Source organism: Papaver somniferum, chromosome 10 (assembly GCF_003573695.1).
Source record: "Papaver somniferum cultivar HN1 chromosome 10, ASM357369v1, whole genome shotgun sequence".
In the NCBI taxonomy this organism is placed as follows: Eukaryota; Viridiplantae; Streptophyta; class Magnoliopsida; order Ranunculales; family Papaveraceae; genus Papaver; species Papaver somniferum.
Window position 1 is genome coordinate 118,980,915 of NC_039367.1, and position 13,848 is coordinate 118,994,762.

Below are 13,848 nucleotides of genomic sequence, written 5' to 3' on the forward strand. Positions count from 1 at the left end.
ATTAGTGAAGTTTTCTGTATTCTGTATAAGTGTCGTCATGGTTGTATATCTGACAAGACATTGAATAACGAGTCTAAAATCAAATGCGTAGGAGTATTAAAGAAACAACGAGTTAACTCGTCAGATTTTGTGAGTGACTCAGCCAAAAACAACAACACCCAGAAAATGGATTATCTTAAAAATATTCATTTCTATTGAAAAAAGTTCCATCATCAAATTAAACCTGTACATATAATAACCTAAAAGAAACAAAATATCTGCAACAATTAAATAAAAGATCCAAGATCACCCTAATATTGAAATAAACGCACTGTCATTAATATTTCGCCATCCTCTAATAATAGCTGTTATCAGCAAATCGTGATTGTCAAAATGTCATCACCATCATAATCAAAAGATAGGAGGAGGAAGATTTAGATCAAATGACAATGGAGCTTTCTTCATCTTCTTCTTCTGGATTTCTTTTTCTTCTTTCCTCATCTTATTTTTTTCTTGTTCATTTCTAACAACAACTTCCACAGCATCAAATCTATAACCAGTAAAATCCTTACCCGAAGAAGCAGAAGAAATATTAACAACTGGTGGATAGTTATTACTACTCATCACCGGAGCACTGGGTGAAGAAAACAGATTCCGATTGAAATCTCCGGTACTAACAAAATGATTATTGTTATTCCTCCATTGCTGCTGATGAAGTTGATGATTTTGATGATGCATCATTAAAGAAGACCTAATACTTAATGAAATATTAGTATTAAGTCCATCTCCAAAATTTGTTTTTGCTTTAGGTCCTCTTAGATTTCTCGCAGCTTCATCGTAAGCCATTGCTGCTTCTTCTGCTGTATCAAAAGTACCTAACCATTTTCGTGTTTTCTTCCAAGGATCTCTAATCTCAGCAGCAAATCTCCCCCATGGTCTTTTTCTAACTCCTCTATAATGGGTTTCTTTCACTGGAGCCACCGCCGCCGCTGCTGCTGCTTTCACTTGCTGCTGACGATGTGGATGAAGGGGTTGGTGATGATTATGAAGATGAAGATCTTCACCAGTAGAAACTGTAAATCCTGCTTGACTACGATGATGAAGAGTTTCTACCGCCATTAATGGAGGTAGTATTAAACTCTGAAACTGTACCGTCAGGTTCTGTAAAGAAAAACTTTCTTAGAGAGAGAGAGGAAGAGTTTGTGTGGAGAGTAGGGGACGAGTGTGAGAGAAAAAGAGGCTATTTATTTATAGAGCAACGTTTATGGTCTCAGTTTAAGCCGACAGGAGGATGTATTTATTATTAATATTTTTGGTTGGTGCTGTTTTATAATTTCTGTATTAACTTAGGGGTTTTTGGGGAATTGTATTATCTTTTTTCAAGTACTGGATGATGAAAAGAAAATTTAATGTAAGCGTGCGTGTTATGTTAATGTCTGTTCATAAGTGAGATTTTATATGACAATTTTGAAGGTGCAACAAATACGTTTTTCTGTGTAGTTTATGGTATTATGAGAAATACATGATACAGTACCAACTTTATTTATACTTAATTTTGTCAAAATCATACTAGTACTTTGTACGAAGAGAAAAAGAAAATCAGAGATGTTCAACAAATGTAACGTTTAGTTATTGACAGTTTAAACCATATTCAACTTTACATTACATCTACATTTACTAAACTTAAATGAGAATCTCTAAATTGTAGCAGTATTAATTATGAAAATCAAACTAGTGACCAGTCAAGATTAAGGCTGAGGACGCCAAAAAGGGGTCGAGATCCTCTGTGCCACTGTGGCACAGACGATCTGGACCCGCCAAAAAGTACTACAAAATTAATCTTGACATTTATTACCAACATTGATAAGGTCCAACCAAATCCTTACTTTTGGCGGTTTTAATTAGAGAATTAATTTATATATTATGTACAAAAGAGTTATAAGAAGGAAAATTTTGCTATCTCAACGTTTTTAAATATATTTTTTTAAATTAATTCTGTAATATCTTATTCATTTATTATAGTAATAAATTAATTATTATGCAAAGCTTTTGGTTGGTAACCTAGCAACAAGCTGGGTTCCAACACCTTTTTGAATAGCAACGCCTAATCTATGAAAAATAAATGCGAGTTCGGTATCGAAACCTAGTTATTTAAAAAATAAACTTCTGTTATAACTTATTTAAAAAATAAAAAAAAATATTAATACGGTTTGAGAGTGTAGTCGGAACCTAGTTAGTAATTCGGGGTACGGAATGGAGTTCGGGACGGCATATATACGGGATTTATACGGATTCGGGTGGATCGGGTTCGTTATTCGGCAGTAGTTCGGAACGACATACGCACGTGTATAATTCGTTTTATAAATGCGAGTTCGGTATCGAAAATTCGACATGTATAAAATTAATAAATAATACATTTTTAAGGTGATGTATAGCAGAAAATATAACTAGGCCAACTATTATGGACTATATCTATAATACAGTAAGAATACATCACCAACAATTGAGCAGCTCAATGGTTGGACTCTTAGTTTGGACGTCTGGTGTCATTGGTTCAATTCCCTTTGACAGCATCTTTTTAGTTATATCTCTGCAAGAGAAGCGAATAGGCCCTGTCACTGGATCGGTTGTTGACTCAGTCAGTTGCTCGAGTTCACTGATCCGACAGCTGTCCGAACTAGTTGACCGAACAGTACGCGGATCCAAATAATTCGCATATAATCCGTTATTCCCATATAGTGCGCCAACCCTGTTCGGGGTTGGGATAGTTCGGCCGAATAGAACGTTATTCGGTGATACGTTCAAATTCGGGAATGATTCGCGAATCATTCACCGAATTACTAACCAGGGACGGGAACGCTATCTCTATAGCATCGATTAATAATTAACGGCCTGTTTGTATGCTTATTCTCTACAGTATTATTTACTCGATCAATGTAGTTAATATCGGATATCGGTTCATCTCGGCCGGGACCGATACACTGGTACGGTTTTATATCGGGGATATTATCGTTGAAATATCGGTTCTAGATTTAGAAACTATAATTTTATATTAAACATTTTCTCCACACATTTTCGGATAAGATATAATTAATAACATCAATTTTATCAAAATACAAAAGAGTAACTTTAGTAACTTGCTTCGAGAGCTACATGCACCTCTACTACCACCTGGAAGACTTTCTTCGCCAAAATTACCCTTAAACTTTATAGAAAACGACCAATACCGTCTCATATCGGGAAATGTAGGAAAATTTCGTATCGACCGATACAGGCGATATTTGACCGAAACGGCCGATATTCGACCGATACGGCCGATATTATCGGGCGAATATCGTATCCCCGATATCCTTCTTATCGTATCATTCTGGGCCGATATCCGAAATATCCCCGATATATCGGCCGATACGGCCGATATTGACTACATTGTACTCGATATGATAAATTATATATTAATCCTCTTGTTAAACTAAATTAATTTAATCTCAACAATTAATATTAACATATTTATGAAGAACCCTAAAGTCCTAAACGCACATCGATAATTTGGTTCTGCATTGTTGGCTGATCATATAGGACGATGAGAGTTGATGCTTTTTATTTTATTTTATTTTTGATAAACAAACACCGATATGTTAAAGAGAATCTAAGATTATAGAGTTTAAGATAGGAACAATGTTCCCTCCTAGTCTATCCAAAAACACCGCCTTTATATCACACAAGAGATTTAGTAGAGAAATTAAGGCTACTAAAAGATATTGTTTCTTTTGCTAGTCTATCTAAAGAAAACAGTAAAGTTATATTCCTAAATTGAAGATACACATTTCCAAACGAATTAAACAGACTAAGGAATTTCGTGATATTGTTTTGTTCTCTCCAGTAAGGCTGAAAATGGTCATCTCCATTGATTGCAGTAGTTAGGTTTTTACAGTAGTTCAAGAAAATGCATGAATCAATCTCCAGTTCTTTAATCCACTAGAGCGCATGTAGAAATGCCTTCACTTCAGCGTCTAGGGGGCTTGCTGCCCATCCTGATCCTTCCTTGTGCTCACTATAACATCCTGAAACATTGTTTATTGGAATAACAAAGCCCATTGAGTAGTCGTCAACTTTAAAAGAAGCATCAAATTTTACTATCCATTCAAACTTGTCTGCATCCCCAAGTACAGAGAATTCTGAAGATTCTTAGCCACTTGAATTGGTCTATTCTTAAGAATGCTCGTAAACTCTTTTTGTGTTTTAGAAACTAAATAAACAGGATCTGGGTTAACATGATTAAAAACAACATCATTCCTATGATTCCATATGGACCAAAGCGTGAAAGCAATTTTTGTAATATCTCTTTTAATAATATTATCATTAATACAAGTTTGAAATCATTCTTTAATATTATGGTTTTGATTTAAGTTAGTGATATTCATGAAAGAAAGAGCAAACCAGACACTTTTGTCAAATTTGCAGTCCAGAAATAAGTGTTGTTCATCTTCAATTTGACTATCAGAACAAAGGATGCAACAACGATATGCATGCTTGTTATACTGAAACATTCTATCTCCTAATAGTAGCACTCTGAAAACCAAATTCCAACAAAAGAGTTTAATTCTAGGGATGCAGTTTATTTTCCAAGGAGATTTCCAAAAAGGTTTTTCAGTATTAAATGTGTCATTTTTAAAATTGAAACGGTACACAGATTTCGTGGTACATTCCCCCGAAACAGTCGACTTCCATCTAATTTTATCAAGCATATCAAAATTTAGAGTGATGGATTTAATTATATTATGCATAGAGGGGTGGATATATTTTTCAACAATCTCATTATTCCAATTCTCATTTCCATCATTTCATCGATTCACAGTTTTAGGTAAACTATCATCAATACAAATAGGAGTAAGTTTAGAAGATTGATTAGGAAACCAGTAATCATACCATATGTTTGCATTAGATCCACAGTTAACCTGCCATTCATAGTTAGACCCTATGATATCTAGCCCTTTCTTAATACTACTCCAAGTCCAAGACTTATTATAATTTCTAGAGTATATTAACGGGTTAGTTTTAGGAAAGTACTTATGGTGTAAAATTTGAACTCAAAGCAGGTTTTGGTTGTTTAAAAGTCTTCAGGAAAGTCTGATAATCATAGAAATATATTTTGTTTATGAGAATTTCTAATTTCAAGGCCACCAGACTCAAGACTAGTGCATATACTAACCCAAGATTAGTGTAGATTCCTCTTGTGACTACTAATTTTCCCATAGTCTACGTAATGTATACAGCTCAGAGAATCAGATATTAAGTAGTATTGATATTTCAGTTGAACTGATAATACTAAATAATAAAAGATACACAATATCACAATAATAACGAAGATCACAAATGTAAAGTAAATGCTACTAAGTTATCATGAGACCCAAGAGATTATGTGGTTCGACTTTCGTCTACGTCCACGGGGTAATGATTGATTGTTTGTATTAAGTTGTGGTGGTTACAAAGATCTTAAATGCTTCCAAAGTAATAGAGAAAACTCAAGTTGTAGTAAATACTTAAGTTCTAAACATTGAAGAGGTATAAGCTTAAGACTAGATCTTCTTCTCCTGGGTATTGAATCCCCTTCTTTGTTGGTGAAGCTTGGTATTGATATCGCCTTCTGCTCCAGATATATCTTTGTTGTCTTTGGGTCCATCGTATCCTGATATATCTTCCATACAAATGGTACCTTTGTTCACCGCGTTCTTACTCCAATTGGACTCTGCCACCCCAGCTGACCCACGTTCCTTCAGGAACTTCCCAGCCTCAGTACAGATTGTACCTTCGTTCACCACAAGCCTTCGCCAGTCAGACTCTTCCATCTCATCTCTCTCCACGTGCCTCGGTCAAGCGTGTAGATAAGGGATTACCGCATTAAATGTCGATTGGATATGTCAGCTACCTATGTCCCTTCGCCAACTGCCTCTCTTTAGACTAGGTTCTACTTTACCATCTTAGCCGTCGAGGTATATGCTTTCTCGAGATGGGATAAAGTAGATTAAGAAGGGATCTGCTGCTCCTCAGACTCCTGTGTATAGCGGTGGCTACACAGTTATCTTGTATGCAACCATTAAAACTGTGACACGTGCTCCGCGGAATATTGATATTCATAGTTTTCCCCTTTTCTTTCATATTCTACCGTTTGGTAGGATAGGAAGAAAAAACTTCCATAACGTCGCCATTTTTGCACGTACGGGTTGGGTGGTTCCCATGTGTCCTTTCATGCAATAACTTCCCCTTGAATTTCGGGACATCCAAATTTTTGGATTCTTCAGACGCCTATAAGAAGAAAATTGAAGAAGGATATTCATTATCTTTCATTTTTCTCCATAGAATGTCGATATATGTCTCTTTCAAAGAGATTTTCCTTCTCTTTTGCTTCCAACTGTTGGTTTTATTTTCGACTCCCAAAAGCTCTTGTTCGTTCTTCATCAACAGGTTAGTACATGTTTATCCTCGGTTTTATTGTAGCTTTGCGTATTCCTCATGCTTGGTTCGGCTTTTTCTTTCTTTGGTTGTTGATGTTGCTGCTATACTTGCATGTATTGATTTCCATCTTCCCATGCTTCTTCATGTTATTTGAGAACATGGACTACTTCCCATTTCGTAATTTTGCCATGATTATGCCATGATTGTTCTTCGTCTGCAACTTCTACCATGGTGGTTAATCATCCTCTATTTTGTCTCATGGAGGGATTAGATTGTTTCCTCTGGTTGGTTTTGTTAAACCCATGCCCAAAGTATGCTTATTTTTGCCCCAATTGTGTTTTTGAGCCAACTGCAATTTTCGTCCGTCATTGTTGAAGGAGTGTTCTTCCTGATGATATTAGGAATTATAAGGTTTTCGAAGAAACCTGCACAAATATCTGAGGCATAGATCGTCTACTGAGCCACCTCCGCGTATGGATCATCCTGATGCTACGCCCTCTCCACCCCATGAGGATATTGAGATACGTTAGGGAGCTGAGGTGGCTGAGGAACCTGAGGTAGAGGAGGTTGTTGTTGAGGATCTTCCACCACCTCACTGTGATCTCCAAAGGTTATGTGGACTACGGAACTCGGTTATGTTTAAATGGTATCTATACCAGTACGCATACCGAAAAAATTATGTGTTAACTCCGGAACTCGGTTATGTCTTAAGGTTTACATACCGGTACACGTACCATGACTTAATTGTTCACGAACGGGTTAAATATTTGTACCTTGTACGCCTACTTACCATGTCGATTAAATTCGTATGCACGTATAATTATTTCTCCGAGATAATTAGCATTTGAATAATCTCTAAAAACACCGTAGATATATTTGATCACATGATTGTGTTTCGAGTTATATCTTAAGTGTTTATGAAATTTCTCAAGCTTATATAGTTCAGTTGGATAGTTTCGGCTAACCATTCATGAGCGTGGTCCTTATACACGATTCATTTATGGTTTATCCTAACCAAAGTGTATATCTTGATTATGTTAATCAGATTCAAAGATTCATCTAACAGTGGATATTGTTTGCTTGGTTCCAAAGCTATCTTAGCTTAAACGTAAAGGCACATCTTCTTTGAATATCTATATAAGGGGAACCTCAAACAACTGGGATCTTTGAATCCCGACACTACTTCTCTTGGTGTGTCCTAATTGTAAAACTAGAGTTGACCTTTTCCTAAAACCCTTTTAGGGTTTAGCAACTACAAAGACTTCATAGGGATTCGTGAAGCCAGGTCAAACTATTTTTTATCTTATGGCTCGAGTATCCTGATCTTGTTCGATTGTTGAGATGCTCACTTGAAAAATATAGATAGAAATCTACGAAGTTCTCTTCGTCTCAGAATTTGTTGATTCTACAAGTTTAATACTTGTGAGGTGAATAATAATCTAGCCTGCATTTCGAGTTGCATAAGTCCAGATTTTGAGGTTAGATAGACTTTGTATATTGCTATCAGAAAAAGCGGGGGTACAACAACCACACCCAATATTTCGCTTAGCAATCTGTATGGACAAACTCCAATATACTTTTTAGAGAATCAACTAGACAGTCAGACTCAATCAAGATAAAAAGTATATCAAAGTTTATATCTCAATCTCTCGATTTGATATATACTCAAACAAATAGAAATCTGCGAGTCTTTATCAAATACTAGAGAGATAACTTGGATGGTACCAAAGACCAATATCCAAGTGTCAATCAATTTAAATCAAAAAACAAAAGGTCGGATATTCTAATTTATTGAACAACGCACAACCTGTGATATTTCAATTATATAAAAAAATATAATGCGAAAAAGAAATAACACAGACACCAGAATTTTGTTAACGAGGAAACCGCAAATGCATAAAAACCCCGGGACCTAGTCCAGATTGAACACACACTGTATTAAGCCGCTACAGACACTAGCCTACTTCAAACTAACTTCGGTCTGGACTGTAGTTGAACCCCAATCAATCTCACACTGATCCAAGGTACAATTATGCTCCTACGTCTCTGATCCCAGCAGGATGCTACACACTTGATTCCCTTAGCTGATCTCACCCACAACTAAGGGTTGCTACGAACCAAAGTCGAAGACTTTAATAAACAAATCTGTATCACACAGAAAAGTCTACATAATAGATAAATCCGTCTCCCGCGAATATACCTACGAGTTTTATTTCGTCTTTTGATAAATCAAGGTGAACATGAACCAATTGATAACCCGGACTTATATTCTCGAAGAACAGCCTAGTATTATCAATCACCTCACAATAATCTTAATCGACGCAGCGAAAAAAGATATTGCGGAATCACAAACGATGAGACGAATATGTTTGTGATTACTTTTCTATCTTCCCTATCGGAGATAAAGATCTCAAGCCAATGGTTACGATTGTACTCAACACGATAGAATCAGCAAGATCAGATCACACAACTACGAGAAAGTAGTATCGGTCTGGCTTCACAATCCCAATGAAGTCTTTAAGTCGTTAACCTGGTTTAGAGAACAAACCAAAGGTTAAAGGAGAATCGACTCTAGCTTACACAACTAGTATCACATGTAAGGTGTGGGGATTAGGTTTCCCAGTTGCTAGAGTTCTCCCTTATATAGTCTTTCAAATCAGGGTTTGCAATCAATGTTAGCTTGGTAACAAAGCATTCAATATTCACCGTCAGATGAAAACCTGATTAGATTCAAGCTAATATTTCTCAACCGTTAGATCGAAAACTTAGCTTGTTACCTGGAGACTTAAAAATACTCAATTAGATTAATCACAAGAGAACCCGTAATTAATCTAATCGGAATACACAACCAAACTAATCACAAAAAGTAATCAATTTAATTGGTCATGCTCGATATAAGAAAACTTACGGAGCACCAACTAAATAACCAAACAAGATGATTAATTTAGTTGATCATGCTCAACATAAAATATCTCACGGAGCAACAACTGAGCCAAACAATAACTCAGTCGATAGAGCTCAACATAAGACACCTTATGGAACAACACAGTATATACACAAAAATTGTGGATCGGAGATCGACCTAATACCGTGGAATAAGCAAGGACTCATTTTATTTTCCATCACCATTTGCACAATGACATATAATAGACATAATCCTTGAAAACAAAAGATTTTAACCTATCTTCTATCAATAATTGACATAATAGGCTTAACTTTTGTATTTGTCAAAAATCCATTCATTCTTTTATCAATACATGCATATCGAATTACGAAAGACTTTACTTTTGACAAGGTATGGGACAATCATAGTTCACGGACGTAAACACACATATCCAATAATAATTTGCAATATATAAAACCATAAAGATTAATACTGCAAAAATCATCTTCCAAACAATTTAGAATTTAAACCAATTAATCTAAAAACATGAAGATGAAAACGTTGGACATAGCTATGTATAATCACAATAATGGTTATTCCAAACTCTAGTTATTCTTCTAAATAAAACAAGAAAATAGAAGATTTACTAGGAAAACTAAAGGAACAATAAGAGTTCATTGAGAACCTCATATCTTTCAATGAATCCATCAAAGAAGGTGTCACTGATTTCCTTTACTCTCTTGACCGTAGATACACCATGTTCGTGAGATAGAACACCAACTTTACGATCAACAACCCTAGCAAGCTGTTTAGCTTTGATACAATCCATGATGAGCTTCTTTTGATTCCGTATCAGAATATTCTGATTAGCAAATATTCTGGCATGACCATCTAGGAGTTGGTTTATTTGCAATTGAATATTTGCAAACTCGACCTTTGAATCGTTCTGAAAACGAGATAAATCCTTGACGGAATCATCAATCCAGGAGTTGTGATTCTTTATTTCAAGCATTTTCTTAAGAACCAGCTCTTGAATTGATTCACGTCCTTGAGCGTCTTCCTCCATATCAAGATGCACAATCTCTTGAGATGCAGAGTTCTCCATATAATTTTTGTTAGGGATGGAAAGACACAATATAGAGAAATATATATGTGTATGTAAACAGGAGAAGGAAACTCTTGTTTTTGGAAAGCCTATGAACTCACAAGAAGACGCGAACGTTCGTGAACCGGTGGTACAAAAACACAAAGAAAAAAACTAGTGTACAACATAATTACTTGAGCACTTCCCAACAATTATCCTTGCATATCTCAAGATAGAAACAAGGAAAAGGAGTACCTGAAATCAGGTGGTAGAGTGAGAAATATTCCCACTATGATTATTGAGAAAGGAGTTGTGCATATCATCTGACAGCATGATCTTTGTGTTCTTTGCCTTTCTTCGGTTGACACTCATTCTAGAAGGGTAAGACACATCTTGTTTAACATATCCGTCAGAAGGCTTTCTCTGAGGACTAAATCTAGGACCTCTTGAAATTGGTTCAAGAGGATTAGAATAGATAGGGATCCATTTTCTAGACTTAGATTTACCAGACTCATCCTTATAAGCACAAGGAATGTATTCATTAGTGGCACGAGAGTTTTTACCAATAAAGTGAACTTGTTCCCTGTGATGATTTCTAGAAAAGAGATCATTTTTATAAGGTTTCTGGTTTTCTGTGGGCATGCGATTCACTGCAGTAGTCGATCGACTATTTGTTCCATTGACAGTGGAAAGAAGCAAATTATGAAGTTTAGAAATTTGTTTCCTCCTGGCAAAATAATGGATAACATAGTGATTCTTTTTCCCACATAATGTACAGGTTCGTGGATGAGAAGCAATAATTGGCACCTGTTTTGACTTCGTAGCCATATGAGAAGATTGTAAGTTGTGTAAAATTTTCTTGACACAATCTTCCTCTAGAGAACATTTCGTAATGTACTGTGATTCATGATAATTAGTTTGTACAGAAGAATTTCTCCTTAAGACAGAGTTTTCCCTTTTCAAGGATCTGCACTGTTCATGGGCTAGAGTAAGGGATGCTTCTAGTTTCTCTATTCCGACACGAAGTCTGTTAAGATCTGATGAATGCGTCTCGATCAAAAGTTTTTCTCTAATTGAGTCTTCCTTGACAATATTTTCAAGAACACTAATTTTTTCACGTTGTAGAGTAGTTTCTTGGAGAAGTTTTTCAATATTCTAAGAGAAGGACTCAATGATATTATAGAGTTCACGTTCAAGATCAAGAGACTTTTCAAATTCATCAAGAAGATGATCATGATCCTGAAAATCAATAATCTCAGCGGAGTTTTTTGAGATTCTGGTGAGCTCCATTTAAGCTTTTTCCATAGTGCCCAATGTCTCACTGGAGAGAGATATGTCACCACAAGATGGAACATTATTCTTACCTCGGGATTCGGAAGAATCAGCTAAGGAGTAATCCTTTGAGGTATTCCCTTGACATTTGGCATAGTTAAAAGCTTTAGAAGACATCTTGGTATGCGTATATGCCAGAGATTCTGTCCTCAGACTCAGATTGCCACAAACACAGACTTGTAAGGTCTTTTAAACGTGTTTGCCTGCTCTGATACCAACTGAAAAAGCGGGGGTACAACAACCACACCCAATATTTCGCTTAGCAATCTGTATGGACAAACTCCAATATACTTTCTAGAGAATCAACTAGACAGCCTGACTCAATCAAGATAAAAAGTATATCAAATAATTTATATCTCAGTCTCTCGATTTGATATATACTCAAGCAAATAGAAATCTGCGAGTCTTTATCAAATACTAGAGAGATAACTTGGATGGTACCAAAGACAAATATCCAAGTGTCAATCAATTTAAATCAACAACCAAAAGGTTGGATATTCTAATTGATTGAACAACGCACAACCTGTGATATTTCAATTATATAACAAAATATAATGCTGAAAAGAAATAACACAGACACCAGAATTTTGTTAACGAGGAAACCGCAAATGCAGAAAAACCCCGGGACCTAGTCCAGATTGAACACACACTGTATTAAGCCGTTACAGACACTAGCCTACTTCAAACTAACTTCGGCCTGGACTGTAGTTGAACCTCAATCAATCTCACACTGATCCAAGGTACAATTATGCTCCTACGTCTCTGATCCCAGCAGGATGCTACACACTTGATTCCCTTAGCTGATCTCACCCACAACTAAGGGTTTTTACGACCCAAAGTCGAAGACTTTAATAAACAAATATGTATCACACAGAAAAGTCTACATAATAGATAAATCCGTCTCCCACGAATATACTTGCGAGTTTTGTTCCATCTTTTGATAAATCAAGGTGAACAGGAACCAATTGATAACCCGGACTTATATTCCCGAAGAACAACCTAGTATTATCAATCACCTCACAATAATCTTAATCGACGCAGCGAAAAAAGATATCGCGGAATCACAAACGATGAGACGAAGATGTTTGTGATTACTTTTCTATCTTGCATATCAGAGATAAAGATCTCAAGACAATGGTTACGATTGTACTCAACACGATAGAATCAGCAAGATCAGATCACACAACTACGAGAAAGTAGTATCGGTCTGGCTTCACAATCCCAATGAAGTCTTTAAGTCGTTAACCTGGTTTAGAGAACAAACCAAAGGTTAAAGGAGAATCGAATCTAGCTTACACAACTAGTATCACACGTAAGGTATGGGTATTAGGTTTCCCAGTTTCTAGAGTTCTCCATTATATAGTCTTTCAAATCAGGGTTTGCAATCAATGTTAGCTTGGTAACAAAGCATTCAACATTCACCGTTAGATGAAAACCTTATTAGATTCAAGCTAATATTTCTCAACCGTTAGATCGAAAACTTAGCTTGTTACACACAAATGAAATGTACTATTTTGGGTTTATGTAACCGTACCCAAACATGAACATTTGTTGGTTCAACAATAGTTAACCAATGGTTAGCCATATGAGCACTTTCATATCAACCATGTTCTTCTTCACCATAACTAGTTCAAATGAACTAGTTAGAGAGTTTTTCAATTGCAAGGAAATCTTATGTAACTACACAAGACACAATTGAAGCAAAAACGATTTGATTCACTCGAATCGGTTCGTGAACTATATAGCCACGGTTTGCATTTAGCATTCCTTAGTTAATATGAATAAGTTCACAAACAATCGTTTTTAGATATAACCAACTCAAGTTCGCGGACTGATGTAGATGCGTGGGAAACATAGAAGCGAAAAAGTTACTGTACCAAATTCACGAACACACTTGCGGGTTTGGACTTGATGTACTCTTGCAAAGAAGAATTCAACGACCTGGTTTTCATTGGCCGGATATGATACAACAAGCCCAGACTTTACAGGACAACTGCGAGGTCTTCCAAGAGTCCTCGGTGCATGAAGAAGCCTCCGCACTCAATACAGAGGACTGGCGGACCCCATATGTTGAATATCTGAGGGAAGGTACTCTTCCAGATGATAAGAAGGCGTC

General features: G+C 36.2%; 1 protein-coding gene across 1 annotated transcript; it reads right to left on the reverse strand.

Annotated features, from left to right (window-relative positions):
- Positions 1-209: 209 nt before the first annotated feature.
- LOC113319648 (ethylene-responsive transcription factor 12-like) lies at positions 210-1,211 on the reverse strand. The gene has a single exon (XM_026567893.1). The coding sequence runs from the start codon at positions 1,096-1,098 to the stop codon at positions 391-393; it is 708 nt and encodes a 235-aa protein (XP_026423678.1). The 5' UTR covers positions 1,099-1,211; the 3' UTR covers positions 210-390.
- Positions 1,212-13,848: the final 12,637 nt, after the last annotated feature.